This window comes from Polypterus senegalus, chromosome 10 (genome assembly GCF_016835505.1).
Source record: "Polypterus senegalus isolate Bchr_013 chromosome 10, ASM1683550v1, whole genome shotgun sequence".
Classification (NCBI taxonomy): Eukaryota; Metazoa; Chordata; class Cladistia; order Polypteriformes; family Polypteridae; genus Polypterus; species Polypterus senegalus.
This window is the reverse complement of record NC_053163.1, coordinates 84,997,808-85,020,366: the sequence shown is the minus strand read 5'-3', so window position 1 is coordinate 85,020,366 and position 22,559 is coordinate 84,997,808. Positions and strand designations below refer to the sequence as shown.

The following is a 22,559-nucleotide window of genomic DNA, read 5'->3' as shown; positions in this document are numbered from 1 at the left end:
GAAGGGGTCCCCTGGTCTGTCAAGACTTCTTTGGGGATCCCCACGCGCAATACCCCTAGTAATTCCCGCGATGGCTTTAGAGGTAGCTGAGCGCAACGGAACAGCTTCGGGTATCGTAGCATAATCCACGAGGACTAAAATGTACTTGTGTCCTCGGCTGAGGGCTCTAGAGGTCCCACCAGGTCGACCCGATTCTGTGGAAGGGAACGCCAATCAAGGGAATAGGAACAAGAGGAGCACGGTCCCTCCTAGGAATCTGTCGCAGTTGACACTCCGGCAGGAAGCGCCAAAGCGACGAACCTCCTCATTAATTCCTGGCCAGTAAAACCGGAGCTTGATCCGCTCCAGAGTTTTTTCGGTGCCCAGGTGGCCACCTAGGAGGTGGGCGTGTGCTAGCTCGCAGACCTGCCGGGAAGGTACGCGGCACTAGCAGCAGCCTCGCCTCCTGCCCGTCATGCATTGCTACACGGTAAAGGAGGTCATTATCTAACACAAAGTAGGGGCCCTGTGGCATCGACTGACTAGTGCGCTGGCCATTGACAAGGACCACTGCATTTTTTACAAACTTCAGGGAGTCGTCATTCCATTGCTCCCTTTGAAAGAAGCCGCGCTTTTTAAATTGAAACCGCAACACGGAGAGAGGGTCAGCGCCGACCTCAATGGGCGTGGTTTCCTCCCGCTCCGCGGCGCTGGTGGATGACGGTCAGCCTGCGACGCCCGGAGTTGCCACGCCAGCCAGGACGGCTGCTTCACCTCTCTGCCGGCTGATTACACGGCGTGGAGGCAGCTTGAGACGGTTCATCTCCGCCCATAACGAGGCCCAACTTAACCCCGGAGTGGTATGTGTCTCACCGCTTTTAATGTCAGACCAGTCCCGCCTAGTATCACCGGGTGTGGAGGATCAGGAAGGATTGCCACGGTTACTTTCTGGACTGATCCTCCGTAGCTAATGACACAGCGGCGGTGCTGTACCAGCGGGTTTCCCCGTGGACACAGGTTATACTGGTCTTGAATTTTAGCCATTGTCGCGGTAGCACAAAACGGCGGGCAACAATGGAAATGTTGCTGCCGGAATCGAGCAGAGCGGAAGTTTTAAACCCGTTAACGATCACCACGTCTGTATGCGGGACCGCCAACGGGTTTGTCAGAGCACACCAAGCCCTCCTCCCTCCACCTGCATTCCTCCTCGCCTCCAAGCGGTTTTGCGTGCCGCCGCGGACGCCGATGCAAGCTCCGGTTATACAGGGAGGGGCTAGGTCTTGGGACATACCCCGGCTGAGTTTGGCAGAAGGACGGTTCTGCTCTCCCAGAGTGTGAGGCCGCCCTCTGTGTTTCCAGAAGCTCTATGAGCCCTGACATGTTCGTAAACTGCACGCCCCAGACCGGCTGGGTGAAGCCTGGGGGAGTGCTTTCAGGAGCAGATAGCAGCTACCTGCTCAATGACCTGGTAGGGCTTGTTTTCCCAAGGGCCGTAGCCACTGCCATACTTTTGCCCATAAGGACCAGGCTTGTTTACTGGTCGGCCTCTCAGGGTCCAACCTCCACTTCGTATTTTACTCACCTGCCAGTCTGGGGCACCCCAAGGTGGTAAAGGGGCTGTGGTTTCACTGGGGGCAGGCACTCTCCCCAAGAGAGCATACTGAGTCCCTCTTGTCTCCCCCTCCAGGGCAGCCCACGGTGAGCCCCACCCGCACCCCCCTGGCCTCTCTAGATGGCCTAGTTCTGCGTGCTGGGAGCGGAGCCCGCACCGGGTCTCGCCGAACCACGGGGCACCCTCCCCGCCTGAATACTCGGCCCCGGTACGCCCCCACCTGGGTGTTTTGCAGGTCCTGTCCCCTTCTCTTCTGGGACTTCTCCATCCTGCCGACTACGCCACTGTCACAAAACGAGACAAAGACAGAAAAAGGTTTGGGGCAGCCACCCATGTAATTCGGTATCCTGGCTGCAACTTCGTTTTTCCTTTAAATACCAGCACTGAAGTGCTTACAACAGAGTCCAAAACAAGACTGACACAGAAGGGAAAAGGGAAGGCTTTTAAAGGGGGAGACAGGAAGTGAGGTCATAAGGGTCGGGCACGTGTTCATTGTTCATTGGTTTAGTCCCGGATGTGACATCAGGGGGGCCGGAGCTGGCAAGGTCTGTCTCCATTGGCTCGGTCCCAGAAGTGACGTCCAGAGAGACAGGTGGAACCTCCCGGGTTAGGTCTACAGGGAAGTGAGAAAGAGAGTTAGTGCGCTCTGCCACATCCCGGCATGGCTCAGAACTGCCTTCACTCGAGCCCTTTAGCTGCCTCCCATGCGCGCGTGTGTGACAATATATATATAATTATATACTAGCCATGTGCACCCAACTACGTTGCGCGTTTTAAAGTTGTCTGTTAAGGGCTCCCTGTTTAAATGCGGCTGCCAGTCGTGAACTGGGCCCCTCGTCGCACAGCATTTTGATTTTTTATAAGGGAAACAAAATTACAAAAGAAAACTCTTGGACATTGATTCGATAGGAACGGCCTACTCGGAATCACTGTCCGAATCGTAATTATGTGGTGGTGTAGGAGCATTTCTGCTTCTGTCCATTCACAGTCCGTCTCGTTTTCATGACGCTGTCGTTTCCTCTCACAATCTCTTCTCAACCGTTCTCCAATCTCGAAGGTTGCTTTGTGGCAATCCAAAGAGTAAGGCAATAGTAAAGCAATGGTTATAAAAGAGATAAATAGGTATCCAGGCTCTTTAAAGCATAAATAGGGATCACTTCACTGACATGTGAGCAAGCCATGGTACAACTGTGAGACGCGCAGCACTCGCTGGCTACAACGTAATAATAATAATTCCGAACGCTGTTACGCTGCATTCATTTTACCCACTGTCTTTCTTTCATTCATAGGTTACGTAGGCACATACCTTTTATCTTCGGCAATCTCATTCTCTAACCAGGCCTCAGGAGCTAACCAGCGCAACACTGTCCACCAACCCTTTGTTATTCCGCACATTGTTGACATCCATGAGTAACAACAACGTACTAAACTGGAAGGTGGTCTACGCATGCATGGAATTCGCGGACAAAGATCAAGATGTAAAGAAATAAAGATTATTTATAAAGATTAGTTCATTTAAAGCACAACAATTTGTTTAGTTTGAATGTCTGTGTTTTGAGGTGTGACTGGAGTACTATAGTCTTCGGTAGTATAAGCCTGGAGGAGATTCTTAATGCAATGTCTATGTTTTACCTGTCTCTCTACTGCCATCTAGTGCTTCTTCTTCTAATTCATTTGCGGACAAACAAAGATCAAGATCCAAATGAAGATTATATATAGAGATACTAGCAAAATACCCGCTTTTCGCAGCGGAGAAGTAGTGTGTTAAAGACGTAAAGAAAAAGAAAAGGAAACATTTTGAAAATAACGTAACATGATTGTCAATGTAATTGTTTTGTCACTGTTATGAGTGTTGCTGTCATATATATATATATATATAGTAAAATACCCAAGGCCAAGAACAGAGAAGTCGTTGTGTTAAAGAAGTTATGAAAAAGAAAAGGAAACATTTTAAAAATAACGTAACATGATTGTCAAAGTAATTGTTTTGTGTATTTGGCGGCAGGTCTGGCACACCTCCTTCTTAGTGTTTTCTCACAGCTTGGATTGCTGCTGTCATAATCGGTTTGAGTCTACATACATATATATATATTGTGAACCCGGCCCAGACATAGACAGGCGGACATGTTGTTAAAACACCACCACATGTTTATTTACACTATATTTACAAATACTGGTCACAAAGACCCCAGTCCATTGGTCACTCAGACTCAGTCATGTGCACAATTATCAACACACACAGTCTGGTCACTAATGTTTTTCGGGCCGCCTTCCACAGCTCTCCTGAGTTTTGTCCTTCCGCTCCAACCCAGCTCAATGATGGGAGACGCCCTTTATAGAGTCCGGATGAGCCCCAGGTGTTCCCGGCATTCCTCTTCAGCTCTCCGGCGCTGCTCATTTTTCAGTACTTCCTGGTGTGGCGGAGTGTTGGGTAACAGTTCCCCAAGGCATTGCGCGCTCCTGGCGGTGACCACGGGCCCCTACAGGGTGGAGCTTCCATGCCCTGTACCAACAGGAAGGCAACCTCATCGTGATCCAGGGTGGGCACGACCCACCCGTCCTCATGATGCCGCCGCCGTCATGCCCCTGGCATCCTGACAATATATATATATATATATATATATATATATATATATATATATATATATATATATATATATATATACATATACATACATATATACATAAATACATACATATATACATATATATACACATACATATCTTCATATATATACTGTATATATATATACATATATTGTCAGGGATGCCAGGGGCAACGACCCGGCCAGGACACCGTGAGGGACCGGATGTGGGTCTGCGCCCACCCTGGAACATGTGGGGGCCGCCATACTGGTTGCTTTGTAGGGGCCCGTGGTCACCGCCAGGTGGCGCCCCAATGCCTTGGGGACTGTTACCTCAGCACTTCCGCCACACCAGGAAGTGCTGGGGGGAAGAATTAAAAGGACACCTGGAGAGCTGCCACGCTGGGGTATGGCCAACGGGGGAGTGTCGGAAACACCTGGAGCTCATCCGGGGCATGGATAAAAGGGGCCATCTCCCTTCATTCAGGGCTGGAGTGAGGTGGAAGAAGGACGAGGCAGGAGCAGAGATTGTGGAGGTGGCCCGAAGGAAAGGCATTGAGTGGCCAGGACTGTGTGTTTGGGGTTTGTGCACTTTATTCTGTGTCTGAGTGACACCTAACTTTATAAATAGTTGTAAATAATAAACGTGTGGTGGTGATGAATAACAAGCCCTCCTCCAGTCCTCCTGGACGTCATACAGGATATTCCGGCACCGGGGCACCTCCTGGTGGTGGCCACGGGTCCCTACAGGGCTGGGCTTCCAAGCCCTTTACCCGAGGCCCCAACATAACCAGGACGGACGCCCCCTCGCGGTCTGGAGGAGGCACAAGCCCTCAGTTATATATATATAACTGATCACCCATTGGCCTCGCTCACTGAGTGCAAAGGAAAAAAATAAAATGTAGTCTATAAGCTATTAAACAGTAAAACATTAACGTTTTAAGAAGTAAAGATACATTGAGCACCACTGGAGTGGTTTCAGGTAAGATACATTTTAAAGCCGGTATAACATAACAGGTAAGTAGTACTAACAGCAGCTAAAATGTATATGGATCATCTCTTGGTAGTTGATCCCTTTTGAAAGGCGCTACACGACGGTTGTGGTATAGAAATTACATTTTCTATGTGAACGTCCATATTTCTGCCTGTGGTAATGTGCCTTACCCGCATTACCAGCAATTAAAAGAAAATCATTTTTGTGTCCCCTGCAGTGTTAAGAGAGAAAGGCTTTGGGTTGGGATAAAAGGAAAAAAGGTGTAAAGAAAAGAAACTTGCCTTTTTCTTTTATATAGTGTAGAGATAGGTCTTCGCTGACGATATGAGCGTTATGGGGTCTCGTGTAGAATGGAGAGACGGCACTGCCATTAACTGTCCGGGATGGCACTGTCGGTCCTCCACTCCTGTGCGTGTCTTCATAATCCGACCTGACGACCTCATAATCGTATACGTGTAAAGAAAGTGCGCTTAATATTAGTTTGCCGCAGTCTAGAAATGGGATCCCGTGTTTACAGTTGTCTGGGCTATAGCTCATGGGAAGGGGGAAAAAAATTAAAAGTGTTTACTTTCACTTCAGGCAGAAGCGCAGTCAGCGTCTCAAAGGCCAGCAAGGCTACGCATGTGCGCGCGCGCCGGCTGCCCGACTTTTGTAGTATTTTTGCAGTGCAGGAAACGCCACTTTTTGCAGACACATTCACGTGATCAAAAGTCTCCACGCTCTTTAGAGGTCTTGCTTTATCTGGCGCATCGTTCATAGTCAGTTCACATGAGCCGCTCAGAGTACATGCATCAAAGCTTCTGAGCTGTGCCTGTGGTATCTCATGTGATGTTGCGATGTCCACGGCTTTATTTAATGTTAGCTAAGACCCAGCACTTAAAAGTTTCTTGCTACAGCAATTTTAACTCCGTTAGAAAGTGATCCAAAGTCTCGTTTATACCTCGTGTCTTCTCATTAAACTTGTATCTCGCGAATAAAGTACTCAACGTTTTTCTTCAGCACTCTTTGGGAGCTCAGCCTTCTTTTCTAAGTACTGCAGTCACAGTCAGTTCACATGATTACGTGGGACGTGTGATGATGTCACACGCAGCTCCGCCCCCCACGGCCATCGAGCTAACGTCCATTACAGTATATGGAGAAAAATAGGTTCCAGTTATGACCATTACACGTAGAATTTCAAAATGAAACCTGCCCAACTTTTGTAAGTAAGCTGTAAGGAATGAGCCTGCCAAATTTCAGCCTTCTACCTACACGCAAAGTTGGAGAATTAGTGATGAGTGAGTGAGTGAGTGAGTGAGTGAGTGAGTGAGTGAGTGAGTGAGTGAGTGAGGGCTTTGCCTTTTATTAGTATAGAAGATATACTGTATATACCTGTATATATATATTTACATATATATATATATACATATATATACGGTATATATATATACTAGCAACGCAGCGCAGCGCAGAACTAGTGTGTTAAAGAAGTTATGAAAAAGAAAAGGAAACATTTTAAAAATATCAACGTCAATGTAATTGTTTTGTCACTGTTATGAGTGTTGCTGTCATATATATATATATATACACACACACACACAGATACACACACATATAAACATATATACATATACATATATACATATATACATATCTACACATACACATATCTATATATATATATATATATATACATATACACATTTACATATATATACATATATACACATATCAACATATATATACACAATCATATACACACACACACACACACACACACACACATATATATATATACATATACACATATATATACATATGTACATATATATACACATACATACATACATACATACATATATATATATATATATACATATCTACATATATATACTGTATATATCAAATCCCAAGCTCACAGCATGAAGTACTGCTTTTAAATTTTTATTAAGAAGAAAAGAAAACCTTTTTAAATTGAGGGAAAATATACTAATAACTATCTGTTAAGGATCTCTTTGAAATGGAAGTTCAGAGGGTATAACGGGGATGCGAGGAATACATTGAGTGTGGAAAAACTGTAGAGATAGCGTATGTATTAACTTGTGGATTTTTCTTTGAGTATTTGGTGGCAGCGTGACGAAGTTGCTTCCACAAGACCGCATTAGCTGTGGAGCTCAGCTTGGAGCATATTCTTTTCCCACCTTGTCAATTGTGTAATGCGTTTTTTGAACAGGTTTGATGCATGGAAGTGATCATTCATACTGCATTCAGTTAGTTCATGTGAGCTGCTCTCTTGTGTGATGTTGCCATGTCCATGGCTGTATTTAATGTTAGCTAAGACCCGGCACTTAAAAGTTTCTTGCTACAGCAATTTTAACTCCGTTACAAAGTGATCCAAAGTCTCGTTTATACCTCATGTCTATTCATTAAACTTATTTATATCTAAATAGATATCTGTACTAATAAAAGGCAAAGCCCTCACTCACTCACTCATTCACAATCACTAATTCTCCAACTTCCCGTGTAGGTAGAAGGCTGAAATTTGGCAGGCTCATTCCTTACAGCTTACTTACAAAAGTTAAGCAGGTTTCATTTTGAAATTCTACACGTAACGGTCATAACGGTCGACGTCTGCCATGCTGAACCTTCTTATTTATGGCCCTATCTTCACGAAATTTGGTAGGCGGCTTCCCTGCGCTAACCAAAACCGATGTACATACTTATTTCTGTGGTATGACGCCACTGTCGGCCGCCATATTGAACTTTCCAACGTCACTAATTCTCCAACTTCCCGTGTAGGTAGAAGGCTGACCCCATCTTCACGAAATTTGGTATGCAGCTTCCTTGCGCTAACCGAAACCAATGTATGTACTTATTTCAGTGGTATGATGCCACTGTTGGCCGCCATATTGAACTTTCCAATGTCACTAATTCTCCAATTTCCCGTGTACATAGAAGGCTGAAATTTGGCAGGCTCATTCCTTACAGCCTACTTACAAAAGTTAAGCAGGTTTAATTTAGAAATTCTACGCGTAACGGTCATAACGGTCGACAACGTTCGCCATGTTGAACTTTCTTATTTATGGCCCCATCTTCACGAAATTTGGTAGTCGGCTTCCCTGCGCGAACCAAACCCGATGTACGTACTTATTTCAGTGGTATGCTGCCACTGTCGGCCACCATATTGAACTTTTCAACGATCTTTGTTACTTATGGGTCCATCTTCAAGAAATTTGGTACTTGGATTCCCAACGCTAACTGAATCCTACTTACGTACATATATACGTCCATAGCCTGCAGCTCGGTCACCGTGTGGCGGTGTTGGGTCCCCATCCCAACGCCTCCCACGCTGTTGGCTGCCTGCCTATATAAGGTCAGTCCGTCGCTCCCGTCTCTACATTCCCTTCCTTGCTTCGCCATGGGATTCACGTCTCCCTGCTGATAACTACAGCCTTTTTATTTCATCCATTGCTTCTCCACTGTTTTATTGTTCGTTTATTACGATTATAGTTATTGTAAAGGTATTTTAGACTTACTTAACATTGTTCAGGTACCCATTTCCTTTATCATTCCAACCGTACAACCATTAACATGTCTATCGAGGTTATCACCATCGATCAAAGAACTGTCACTTACCGAGTGGTTTCCATGCCCAAAGATGGCGCCTGCCTTTTCCATTCTCTGTGTTACATATTGCACGGCCATATCAGGCTCACTCTTGATATCCGGAGGAACATTGTGTCTTATGTATTGAATGACTGGGACAGGTTCAAGGTTTTTACTGATGACGGTACAGGACATAATTATACTACACAGGAGCACTATAAGAGTGAAATGCTTAAGCCCTTCACCTATGGTTCTGCATGTGAGTTGATGGCTGCCGCTGAATTGTTCAGTTGTCGCTTTCAAGTGTACCGAAATGGCCAAATATTTTACACCTTTCTACAACCGCGAATGCCTCTTGAACATCTTAGATTCACAGGTGACGATTTCAGTAATGGACACTTTAATGTTTATGAATGTTTAAACTCTCAAAAGCTGGATGTGAAGTTATCGATGAAACCGGTTATATGCTTACAACGCTTGACAGATGCCGAATGTCACTTCAACACAAGTCCTGCAGATACTGTCTTAATTGAAACAAACCATGAAACTCAAACTGATTATGACAGCAGCAAGTACTTTGCCGATGCGTTGCGCGGGTATTTTCCTTGTATATACACACAGACAGGCGGACATGTTTTTTCACCACCACATGTTTTATTTACAATATTTACAATAATTAATGGTCACTAAGACCCAGTCCAATAGTGCACAAACCCCAACACTCACAGTCCTGGCCACAAATGCCTTCTTCTCAGGCCGCCTCCACTCTCCTCTCTTGCCTCGTCCTGCTTCCATCCGACTCCAGCCTTGAATGAAGGGAGACGGCCCCTTTTATACACTCCCGGACGAGCTCCAGGTGGTTCCCGGCATTCCCCTCTTGGCCATGCCCCAGCGTGGCGGAAGTGCCAGCTGTTCTCCCGGCAGCTCTCCGGGTGTCCGTCTAATTCTTCCCCCCAGCACTTCCTGGTATGGCGGAAGTGCTGAGGTCACAAGTCCCCAAGGCATTGAGGCGTATACTAGCGGTGACCACGGCCCCCTACTGGGTGGGGCTTCCATGCCCTGAACCCATGGCCCCCAAAGTAACCAGGAAGGCGGCCCCCACGTGATCCCAGATGGGCACACGCCAACTTCCAGTCCTTCAAGGCGTCCCGGTCTGGTCGTTGCCCCAGGCATCCTCGACAGTATATATATGTCACACATATGCAAGTAGGAGGCAGCTAAAGAGCTTAGAGAATGGTACTGACTCACCCGTCCATGGGGCGGTGGGGTGCACTGACTTTCTTTCTAAGTTCCCTGCAGACCTTTCCCTGGAAATCCTGCTAGGTTCTGGTGCCTCGACTCTGAAGACACCACTTCCTGTCCTGGCCCCGAGGACGACATCACTTTCCCAAGACTCCCTATAAAACCTCACTCCCTCCTCTGGATTTCAGTTCTGTTTTGGACTCTTGCTTTACAATTCTTTATTTTTGCAGCCAGGAACTTATTATACGGGTGGCTGCCCCAAACTTTTACCATGTCTGAAGTCTTGTACTTTCACTATATATATATATATATTGTCACAAAAGCCACGATGAGACAAAGCAAGGTTTGGGACAGCCACCCGTATAATTTGGTTTCCTGGCTGCAAAGCGTTCTTTACAAATGATAGCACTGCTGCGCACAAAACCGAGTCCAATACAGAACTGAGGGCATTAGGGAAAAGGAGGAGGTTTTAAAGGGGAATACAGGAAGTGAGATCATAGGGGTCGAGCTCATTGAGGTCCTCAGCCATTGGTTCGAGCCCGGACGTGACATCAAATGGGCCGGAGCTGGCAAGGTCTCCTTCGATAGGCTCGGTCCCGAATGTGACGTCAGAAGAGCCAGGCAGAATCTCCCGGCAATAGCCTGCAGGCAAGGAAGAAAAAGAGTCAGTGCACTCTGCCACATCCTGGTATGTCTCAGAACTGTCCTTACCCGAGCCCTTTAGCTGCCTTCCATGCGCACATGTGTGACAATATATATATATATATATATATATATATATATATATATATATATATATATATATATACACTGTGGAACTAGGCCCGGACACAGACAGATGGACATCGTTTGTTGCACCCAACACACCCTTTATTTACAATACGTATATTAACAGTTCAGTGCACGTCCCAGTGCCTCCAGCACCGATCCGCCAAAGTCCAGGCCTCACAGTCCAAATGCATTTCTCCTGGCCACCTCCAGTCCTCTCTCCAGCTCCGTCCTTCTTCCACCCGACTTCCGCTCCTGAATGAAGGGAGGCGGCCCCTTATATAGGAACCTGGATGGGCTCCAGCTGCTTCCCGGCATTCCTCCGCAGACACACCCCAGTGTGGCGGAAGTGCCAGCTGTGCACCCGGAAGCCCTCCGGATGTCCCCTGTCTTCATCCCCCCAGCACTTCCTGGTGTGGCGGAAGTGCTGGTCTCCAGGTTTCTTCAGGCACTGGGGCGCCGCCTGGCAGTGGCCACGGGCCCCTACAGGGTTGGGCTTCCAAGCCGATACCCGTGGCCCCCAATACAACCAGGGCGGTCGCCCCCTCGCGGTCTGGAGGAGCTCCAAGCCCTCCTCCGCTCCTCCTGGGCATCCCGGCTGGGCTCCACCCCCAGCCGGATGCCACAACACACACAAATGTATATATGTAATCTAGAATATCAGATGTATAATGTAATCTAGAATATCAGATTTTTTTTTCAATCAATAGTTTTATCTCTCTGACTTTACATGGGTTTGCCATTTGGTTTTGGTTTACAAACAATTTCTAAAAATTACAGATGCACTGCAAACATAATCTGACCATTTATCTTTTTTTAACCTACATATTGGTTTCAAAAATGATTTAATTTATTGTGATAGCAGATGACCGTCATACCAGTCCTTTTATACTCATAAAAATGACCAATTAGGCAAAAAAAAAACCCCACAAAGCTACAGTAGCATTCATTAACAAGATAATTTACAGGGCAGGAATACACAAAAGGGATTAAATCAAACACAACATAAATGTGCTGACACCCTGAGCATAACAGCCAAGAGCCTGCTGCCAGGGCCTTGCCCCTTAGACAACATCTTTCTAGCTTTCAGTACCCACAACAGACCAAAAGAACCTTCAGTAGCACATATTGTAAACATTGCATACGTTCACTAGTAGGTTGCTAAAAAGGATATATTTCTTTTCCTGAAATTTTGTGCCTGCTAAGAACTATAATGCAGTGATAATCTACTTGGGTTTTTTACAAGCCACATGGGTCTTGGTCAAGGTTAGTTGAATTGCTTCAAAATTCCAATTTTGTTTCTCTTTCTTGTTTTTGTAGAAAGAAGCTGGCAGAAACGAGTGGCCGAAATTCGAAATCAGATGCAGGAAAACATACATAAACCAACTGCTGTGCTCCTCTCTGCATTGGATGAAACTGCCTGTAAGACCCCAAACTTGTCCTTTTAATAGTTGCTCTACTTGCTATTCATACTGGATGACGGTGTATTGTAACAGCAAATACACAAGTTATTACATTTAAAGGCAGCACAGTCCTCACCATTTGCTTGTGGCCTGCATCTTGTTGGTGACCCATGGTATGGCGATGCTCCTCAAATAGCCTTTTGCTTGTGTTTTCCATATGCAAATGCAAGAAAAATGTTAGTTTTTTCTTTGTCAATTTTGTATTTCAAATGCAGAATACAAACAACTTAAAAACATATAGTAAGAATGTCTTTTTGATGTAATGTTTTCTTTGTTTTCATTTGGTTGTGCTTTTATGTTTTGCTAAATAGTACAACAGGGCTATTCAACCAGCAACCCAAAATGCCTGAATGATATTCCTCAGTATAAAGTACATACAAATAACTGAAAAGGAAAGCTTGTGACTATAAACCACCACCATTTTTTCCTTCTCTGTCCACCTATAACATCATTATAACAAAACAAAGGCTTATGTTTAAATCTAAAAGCAACAACAAAAAAGCAAAAACAAAGCATTTCCTCATCAGCTTACTATATGTGACCTTATGATTCCTGTCTATCAGTAAGGAAAATGTCCCCAGTTGTTAAAAATAAAAACTAGTATTAAAGGAGTCCCCTCTCATTCTGTCTCTCTTTTGCCCCCTCTCTGGCTCATCTTCCTTCCATTAGTGACTCCTTCGACCAACTCACCTCCCAACTGATAGGACTCCTGTCTGAAGGGGCTTTAAACCTCCTCCAGGGATTACAGACAAAGTTAGAATTACTTCAGAGATCAGTGATAGGGTTTCTAACGTCTATAAAGTCTTGGAAACAGCAAGTCACAATGCCCTCCGGCTTCCCCAAGACCACTGTACCCTCCAGTCTTCCACAGCATCTAAATGGACAAGTCCCTGGGCTTGCTTTACATAAAACCAGTAATACAGATCCATGGATGTCTTTCTGGTACCATATGCTATGACTTGATGGGCTGGGGGACCATAAATGGTCTTGTACCAGCCGTAATGTTTAACAGCCCCCTTTCTCTGGCTTGGAGATCAAATGCTGCCTTTAGCCAACCCTGCATGGCTTTAACACTGTCAATGACATTCAATATTGCTAGTATTTGATGAATTGCTGGCCCTCTGACATTTTGTTTACCCATCTCTCTCTCTTTCTCTCTCTCTCTTTCTCTCTCTGTCTGACTTCTGCTCCCACCTTTTCCCCTTCCAGAGAAACTTCTGGTAATGATCTTTAGTTGGTACTGGCAGGTTTATGCTGTTCTTGGTTACCTTTGTCTGTGTTGTTTCTGTCCCATGACACTTTTCCTTCAACCAGGTGACATGACATGGTTTTTAATATCACTAACATTTCATTTTCAAATTTGCTGACTGCCTTTACGTATTTACCATTTTGTAATACTGACAATCCATCGATAAGCCAACCTACAGCATACTGCAGGCCTTTGTTACATCAAAGCAGTTTGCAAAGACAAGGGCCTCTGCTTCACAACTATTTACTGAAATGCATGGAGGGAATCTACTTTAGCAAGTCTTCAAGACTTTAGGGAACACAGTTTTCTGTCTTATAATGTTATACTGTGTATATGTTTGGTATCACTCTTTTCAGAATTTACCAAACTTTAATGTGATGTTGTTAGATTTTCATATTCTTATTCCGTGTTTATATTATAAACTAAAATATCAAGAAAGTCATGGTTTTTAATATCAAGAAAGTCATGGTTTATATTTTTGATTGAGTAAACTTTCTTTCACAGGAACAATATATTAACAAAAAATGTATTCATAACACCAATTTAGGTGATTTAGTTAGCTGAAGGCCGAGTTACGATGACCCATTGCATACCACTTTAGTTTTCAGGTGATTTTTCCTGCTATTTAAATGAGTCATTTTTTAATCTAAAAGAATGTCAGTTAAAATGAATGGATCATTTATTTAGTCTCTTATAAATACTCATCAAGCTCAGTGGACCTCAGTTTAACAGGAATACTCCAATCGGTAAGTCATACTCATTTCATGATTTTTACTCTGTTAAATTGTAATTAATTTTTCTTTTACATGTTTATAGAATTTTGTGATTTTGACTCCAATAAATACTCATTTTTCTTTCGTACATTTACAGATTTTACTAATATTCTGGCCGCAACTTGGGACTTGGGTGCCAAAGGCCTCATTTTAGTCAGTTTCTCATTTCACAATTGAGAAACTGCATTGAAAAAAAGATTAAAAGGGCAGTTTCATAAATCTCTATGGAAAACAAAACAGCTATTTTGCTCATCACTATGTTTCAGAGTATAGGACTACGGTATTTCAGCATAGAGTGTATACATTTCAGTATGTAGAATATACAGTATAAAGTTAAAAATGAATTGAGTATTAAATGACACCTTATGCTAAAAGGACAATTAAACAGCAGTTAGGAATAAATAAATAGCTAAATGATAAATAAAAGTAAATGTAGTAATCAGCTTATGAAACCAAGGGTGAAACCCCACAATGTCAAGTTGGATGTCTGTGCATATCGATTACAAGAAACTAACAAGAATAGTGATGTTTATTGCAAAACAAACATACATTTTTAATTCACTGAACAGTAAAATAGGCCATGTTTTTGTAAAATCCTCAATCAGCACTCTTTCTATACAGCACCTATGAATTGGAATGTTTGAAGGTGGCATTCATCAGATTTTGCAACCCCGCACTTAAGTCAGTTAAACGGAAGTAAAATAAATAAGTTCCAATTATCAGTCTGTCAGTTTCTTAGATCATTTATATGAATACAGCATCACGATTTCACTGCCTTGAATGAGATCCCATTACGGTTGTGGATCAGTCATTATCATAGGCACTACTCTTGTACACAAATACAGTCACTCACACAGGGTCACTTTAGTGCCACCAAATATTGCGACACCCTTGCCACTCTTGGATGTAGGAGGAAAATAGCAGCACAAGTTCTTGAATGATTTGGGATACTGCCTGACTATTAAAGGATAAAGTTAACATTAAACACTGTAAATGCCTCTTTTTTTCAGGGTTGTTTAACCTGAGAGGAGATGACATTCCTTATAACCCTTTCTTCTACTCCTACACTCTACTGAGCAAAACTGAAATCTGGTGAGTAGTGCAGTGCGAGTATTGTTGACATTGTTGTGCAATGATTTATGAAAGGAAGAATTAAGCAGTAACAGTAAAGAGTTCTTTAAGCACCTAAACAAAAAAATATGGAAATGAAAATGAATATGACTGACTCTCATTCGTCAGAAGGAATTCAAACAAAGTGTAATGAGGAGCTCCCATTGTCACTTCCCATCAGTATCCCCATAATGTTATGACTGACTAAAGAAAGTTTTAGCTCTGCACACAGTAGTGTCACTTCACGTGTCTCCTGTCATTTTATTTATGTGAATGTCAACACCTACTGTGTGTCACATTTGCTGGCATAGTAAGGCATAGAGAGACAGAGAGAGAACCTGCTGCTACATAGGAGGCACCCCCAGTTAAAAAGTTCACTTAGCCACTGGACCAAAGGAAGTTCTCCTTTAGCTATACTGGCTTACAAGGATGCTCAGTATTCCAAAGGCTCTGAGTTTGAGTCCAACCACTGCTGTCTTAGGGAGCTCAGGTGTCACAAATTTTTCAGCAAAGAAAAATGGTGTAGTAAACAGGGAGAGGGAAGTGTAAGAAGAGAAAAAGAGTCTGGAGTTACATAACTAGTAAGGAGGTCTTCTTTGGCTCCTGTAGCTGAATGGGCTGCTCTGTAATCCTGAGCTGGTATCCCTCTTCTAGTGGCTCAAGGCAGATGAGCAGCTGAGAGGAAAGCATCACTCTGATCGAATTCCTGAGCCGAAGAAAATGACCCAATTGATTGATCACACCTGTAGAAGAAGAACTAGAGAACCGATGTTACACCTTTATTTTTCTTTGTGATTGAATTAATAGCAGGAGCGATGGTGAAGCACCAGTTTGAGGGGATTTCCCAATGGAACATTGTAAATGCATATACGATAAATTGACCAGTTTGCCACACTCTCGCCATCCGTCCATCCATTCATTTTCTGAGCTTGCTTCTCCATTATAGGGTTGTGTGGAAATTAACATTTTTCAGAAACAACAGGTGCAAGGTAAGAATAAGCCCAGAATTGGACTCCAAAGAAAATAGCAATTTTAGCCATTTTATCCACAGGTTACACACCCCTACAATGAGATCAACAACATCCTAGAATCATAGCAAAACAGGGGTGCAATTATCCACATAAACTTTGCATGTTTTTGGGACCCCAACATAGGTCATTTTTTTTTTGCCTATCACTATAACACTCATCCCATACCACAATGATGATACCAACACACCCAGTACATAAAGGTAAATCTACAGTGATCACCAGAGTGTGTTTTATTTTGCGATTGGCCAGGGTTCTGTGCAGTGGGTGACACCTCAGACCCTATTGGCTCTCCAACAGTTTTGACTCTTCCGGGGATGGGGCTCCTGAGGGCTTTCCCCCATCCCCTTCATAATGCGAGCAGCCTACCTATGGGCGGCTGTAGCAGAGTTATGCCAGCGGAGAGCAGAAAGGACTCCTGTCTGTCATCTCAGAGCTGTGAGAATTTTTTTCCGTTGCTGGAGAGCCAGTCTTATCACCAACCCTCATAATTTCACTGAAAGTTGGAGTACCGCTTGCAGGGCCTGGATGCAGTTTAACGTCATACCCAGAGCATAAAAACCATGATCCAGGCTTTTAATGACCTCTTAAGCGCAACTGTCAGTAGTGTGTCTGTCTGCGGAGAGAGTGTCGACCTTGCTGAGAGATTTACTTACCTCGGCAGTGACATTCATGTCTCTGGTGACTCTTCCTATGAGGTTAGCAGATGGATTGGGAGAGCATGGGGGGTCATGAGGTCGCTGGAAAGGGGAGTGTGGCGCTCCCGATATCTATGCAAAAGGACAAAGGTCCAAGTCTTTAAACTCCTGGTGCTTCCTGTCTTGCTATATGGTTGAGAGACATGGATGCTCTCCAGTGACCTGAGACTAAGACTGGACTCCTTCGGTGCTGTCTCTTCGGAGAATCCTTGCGTACCACTGGTTTGACTTTGTGCTGAATAAGCGGTTGCTCACAGAGTGCCGAATAAGGCACATTACCTGCATTGTGAGGGAGTGTCAATTACAGCACTACGGCCATGTGGCACGATTCCCTGATGGTGATCCAGCTCACAGGATCCTCATTGTTGAGGACCCAAGTGGCTGGGTCCGGCCAAGGAGATGCCCCCATAACACTTGGCTGCAGTAGATAGATGGTCATTTCTGGAGGATGGGACCGGACTGTGTGTCTGCCTGGGAGGTTGCCAACCAGGATCCCAAGCTATTTTGCCATGTGGTGGGTGCAGCAACGTGCTGTTACAGTTGTGAACGCTGGCCCCGGCACAGACAGACGGACAACATTGTTTCACCACACACCATTTATTTTCACCAATATTATTTACAAAATGGCTCACGTGCACCCCAGTGCCTTCTACCAATTCCCCAAAGTCCAGGCCCACAGTCTCTTGTGCCTTCCTGGCCGCCTCCAGTCCTTCCTCTTGCTCAGTCCACTTCCACCCGACTTCCACACCATGACTGGAGGGAGGCGGCCCTTAAATAATGCCCCGGATGAGCCCCAGGTGCTTCCGCCATCTGTTCCTTGGCCCCGCCCAGCGTGGCGGAAGTGTCGGCTGCCTTCCTGGCAGCTCTCCGGGCGCCACATAAAGTCTTCCCCCCGGCACTTCCTGGTGTGGCGGAAGTGTCGGGCTCCCGGGATAATTAGGCACTGGGGCGCCGCCTGGCGGTGGCCACGGGTCCCTGCAGGGCTGGGCTTCCCTGCCCTGTACCCAGGCCCCTGAACCAGGACGGACGCCCCACTCTGTCTAGAGGAGGCACTCGCCCTCCTCACGCCCTCCAAGGTGTCCCGCCGGGCTCCAGCCCCAGCCGCTGACCGTACGGGATAAACCGGCATCGGAGCGCCGCCTGGCGGTGACCACGGGCCCCTACAGGGCTGGGCTTCCATGCCCTGTACCCGCGGTCCCCAACAGAACCAGGACGGACGCCCTGCGTGTGGAGGAGGCACAAGCCCTCCTCTCGTCCTCCAAAGCGCCCCGGCCGGGCTCCAGCTCCGCCGGCGACTGCATGGGATCAACCGCATCGGGCGCCGCCTGGCGGTAACCACGGGCCCCTACAGGGTAGGGCTTCCATGCCCTCAACCCGTGGCTCCCCACAAAACCAGGACGGACGCCTGCGGTGTGGAGGAGGCACAAGCCCTCCTCTCGTCCTCCCTGGCCCCGCCGGGCCCCAGCCCGGCCGGGGACCACAGTGCCCCACCGCTAGCGAGGACACGTGGGTCCAACGGCACAACCCGAAGGGCAGCACGCCCCGGAGAGGGTCCTACTATGTCCCCAGGGTCCGTCCACGCACCCTGGGACATCTTCTTCGCACCCGCCGCGCAACGCGTGCCCCTCTGGCCTGCGCCGCTCTCGCCCCAGTTGTCCCCCCCAGCTGGGTCACTATTGGCCTCCCGGCGTGGAGCTCTCCCGCAGAGCGGCCCGTTTCAGGAGGGCAGGTCCCTGACGACGCCGTTCTCAGCGCCGTCGGGCTTCGACCTGTGGAAAAGGAAAAGAGGGCCAGAAGCACTGCCAGGACACTCATCCCGAGCGCCCTGCCGGTCTCCGTACTCGCAGTGCTCCCGCCCCCTTCCGACAGCCCCCGACTTGCCTGCTGAAGTCCTCCGCCGCTGGTTCCGTGCCCGTCCGCTCGTCCGCGGCACCGCTCTCACAGGCAGCTCGCCCAGCCGCCCCGGGGACTTCCTCTGCCCGCACAGAGGACGGCCCCTTTCCGACGCGCGCGCCAGCGCCAGCGTCCTCTCTATCGGAGGAACCGGCATTCACCCTTCGGTTCCTCCTTCTTTTCTTGGACGCTGCTGACGGTCTGGGTCTGAGCACAGCAAAGCTCAAATCCAGCCCGTCTGCGCCCAGGCAGAGCGACAGGAGACAGCTGCAGGCTTGGAGCGCAGGGCGCTAGGACCCAGGGCACTCAGCAGCCCCGATCCTACCAGCCCCTGCATATTCGAGCTCCTCGCCGCGCTAGCCGTCTGCACCGCGGCGTCTGCTGTCAAGAGGTTGCTTACTTGGAGCTGATCGTCCCGTAAACGGTCACAGCCATGTTCGGCAAGCCTCCCCACTTGCTTTACGGGGACGGTAATACTCACCACCCCGCCGTGTTCTGCCGGCCTCCGGTTCCAGCGCCGCGCCGATCCTCCGTCTCACGCGGCGTCTCTCCGACGCGACCGCCTTTCCCGCCAGCTGCTCACACTGAGCGGGCGAGAACACGTAGCAGCTCCTCTAAAGACGGCTTGGCGGGCCGAAGGGACTCCTCCGACACACGCCGAGCCGCTGGTGGAGAGAGAGAGACAGACGTCGGTGGGCTTACCTGTTCATCAGCTCCACGCGACGCCTGCCTCCTCTGGGCCACTCCCTCTGGCCCAATCGGGTTCTTCTCTGACACGAGACTGGCATTCCTTGGGCCCGCCTCTATCCAATCATCGGCGGGCACACAAGACACACCGCCAATCCTGTTTGTCAGCGGGCGGGACCTCCGCCCGCGCCATCTTGTCTCCCCTGTTCTGGCTGCGGCGACGCCTCTTCGCCGCACCGCAGCTGCGGCCGATTTCGCGGCCTCCTCAGCGGCCGCCGCCGCTGCCGACAGCCCGCGGGCCGGCGTGCTCCTGCCACAGACGCGGATCCGGTTCGTCCCTCCCTGCGGAGAACAAGGTACATCCAACCCCGCAGGGCAGGGTACTCACCTCCCAATCCCGCCGTGCGAGGCCCCTGCCTCGCTTGGCCTTCAGCGGCAACGCCGCCTGGCTGTCCATCTCAACAGCGCTCTCTCGAGCCGCTGCGCTCCAGCGAGGCCCGCTCCTCCTCCGCACCGGGGATGGCCTCTCTTCAGTCCGGGCGGTTTCGGGTAAACGCTCGCGGTCGTGCGGGCGCTCCGCTGCCAGTGTGTGGGGTCCGCTGCTGCGCCGGGCCGTTCACAGACATTCTTGATTTTGATGCAGGTCCCCGCCTTACACCAGGTGGAGCATCCTGCCGGCTGCGCCACTGTGAACGCTGGCCCCGGCACAGACAGACGGACAACATTGTTTCACCACACACCATTTATTTTCACCAATATTATTTACAAAATGGCTCACGTGCACCCCAGTGCCTTCTCGACCAATTCCCCAAAGTCCAGGCCCACAGTCTCTTGTGCCTTCCTGGCCGCCCAGTCCTTCCTCTTGCTCAGTCCACTTCCACCCGACTTCCACACCATGACTGGAGGGAGGCGCCCCTAAATAATGCCCCGATGAGCCCCAGGTGCTTCCGCCATCTGTTCCTTGGCCACGCCCCAGCGTGGCGGAAGTGTCGGCTGCCTTCCTGGCAGCTCTCCGGGCGCCACATAAAGTCTTCCCCCCGGCACTTCCTGGTGTGGCGGAAGTGTCGGGCTCCCGGGATAATTAGGCACTGGGCGCCGCTGGCGGTGGCCACGGGTCCCTGCAGGGCTGGGCTTCCATGCCCTGTACCCAGGCCCCTGAACCAGGACGGACGCCCCACTCTGTCTAGAGGAGGCACTCGCCTCTCCTCACGTCCTCCAGGTGTCCCGGCGGGCTCCAGCCCCAGCCGCGGACCGTCACGGGATAAACCGGCATCGAGCGCGCCTGGCGGTGACCACGGGCCCCTACAGGGCTGGGCTTCCATGCCCTGTACCCGCGGGTCCCCAACAGAACCAGGACGGACCCCTCGGTGTGGAGGAGGCACAAGCCCTCCTCTCGTCCCTCCAAAGCGTCCCGCCGGGCTCCAGCTCCGCCGGCGACTGCATGGGATCAACCGGCATCGGGGCGCCGCCTGGCGGTAACCACGGGCCCCTACAGGGTAGGGCTTCCATGCCCTCAACCCGTGGCTCCCCACAAAACCAGGACGGACGCCTCGCGGTGTGGAGGAGGCACAAGCCCTCCTCTCGTCCTCCTGGGCGCCGGGCGCCCCAGCCCGGCCGGGGACCACAGTGCCCACACCGCTAGCGAGGACACGGGTCCAACGGCACAACCCGAAGGGCAGCACGCCCCTCGAGAGGGTCCTACTATGTCCCCAGGGTCCGCCACGGCACCCTGGGACATCTTCTTCGCACCCCCGCCCGGCGCAAACGTGCCCTCTGGCCTGCGCCGCTCGCCCAGTTGTCCCCCAGCTGGGTCACTATTGGCCTCCCGGCGGAGCTCTCCGCAGAGCGGCCCGTTTCAGGAGGGCAGGTCCCTGACGACGTCGTTCTCAGCGCTCGTCGGGGCTTCGGACCTGTGGAAAAAGGAAAAAGAGGGCCAGAAGCACTGCCAGGACACTCATCCCGAGCGCCCTGCCGGTCTCCTCGTACTGCAGTGCTCCCGCCTTCCGACAGCCCCGACTTGCCTGCTGAAGTCCTCCGCCGCTGGTTCCGTGCCCGCCCGCCGTCAGCGGCACCGCCTCACAGGCAGCTCGCCCAGCCGCCCAGGGACTTCCTCTGCCCGCACAGAGGACGCCCTTTTCGACGACGCGCACCCAGCGCGCGTCTTCCTATCGGAGGAACCGGCATTCACCCTTCGTTCCTCCTTCTTTCTTGGACGCTGCTGACGGTCTGGGTCTGAGCACAGCAAAAGCTCAAATCCAGCCCCGTCTGCGTCCAGGCAGAGCGACAGGAGACAGCTGCAGGCTTGGAGCGCAGGGCGCTAGGACCCAGGGCACTCAGCAGCCCCGATCCTACCAGCCCCTGCATATTCGAGCTCGCCGCTAGCCGCCTGCACCAGGCGTCTGCTGTCAAGAGGTTGCTTACTTGAGCTGATCGTCCCGCAGAACGGTCACAGCCATGTTCGGCAAGCCTCCCCACTTGCTTTACGGGACGGTAATACTCACCACCACCGCCGTGTTCTGCCGCCTCCGTTCCAGCGCCGCCGATCCTCCTCCGTCACGCGGCGTCTCCCCGACGCGACCGCTTTTCCCGCCAGCTGCTCACACTGAGCGGCGAGAACACGAGCTCCTCTAAAGACGGCTTGGCGGGCGAAGGGACTCCTCCGACACACGCCGAGCCGCTGGTGGAGAGAGACAGACGCCGGTGGGCTTACCTGTTCATCAGCTCCACGCGACGCCTGCCTCCTCTGGGCCACTCCCTCTGGCCCAATCGGGTTCTTCTCTGACACGAGACTGGCATTCCTTGGGCCCGCCTCTATCCAATCATCGGCGGGCACACAAGACACACCGCCAATCCCGCCTGTCAGCTGGCGGGACCTCCGCCCGCGCCATCTTGT

General features: G+C 49.1%; 1 protein-coding gene across 1 annotated transcript in view; it reads left to right on the top strand.

Annotated features, from left to right (window-relative positions):
* Positions 1-22,559, top strand: part of xpnpep2 (X-prolyl aminopeptidase (aminopeptidase P) 2, membrane-bound) — a 142,431-nt gene that overhangs the window by 90,583 nt on the left and 29,289 nt on the right. Inside the window, exons 8-9 of the mRNA XM_039766060.1 lie at positions 12,086-12,187; positions 15,261-15,342. Of these exons, the coding sequence (XP_039621994.1) occupies positions 12,086-12,187; positions 15,261-15,342 (184 nt within the window). The remainder of the gene's footprint in view (positions 1-12,085; positions 12,188-15,260; positions 15,343-22,559) is intronic.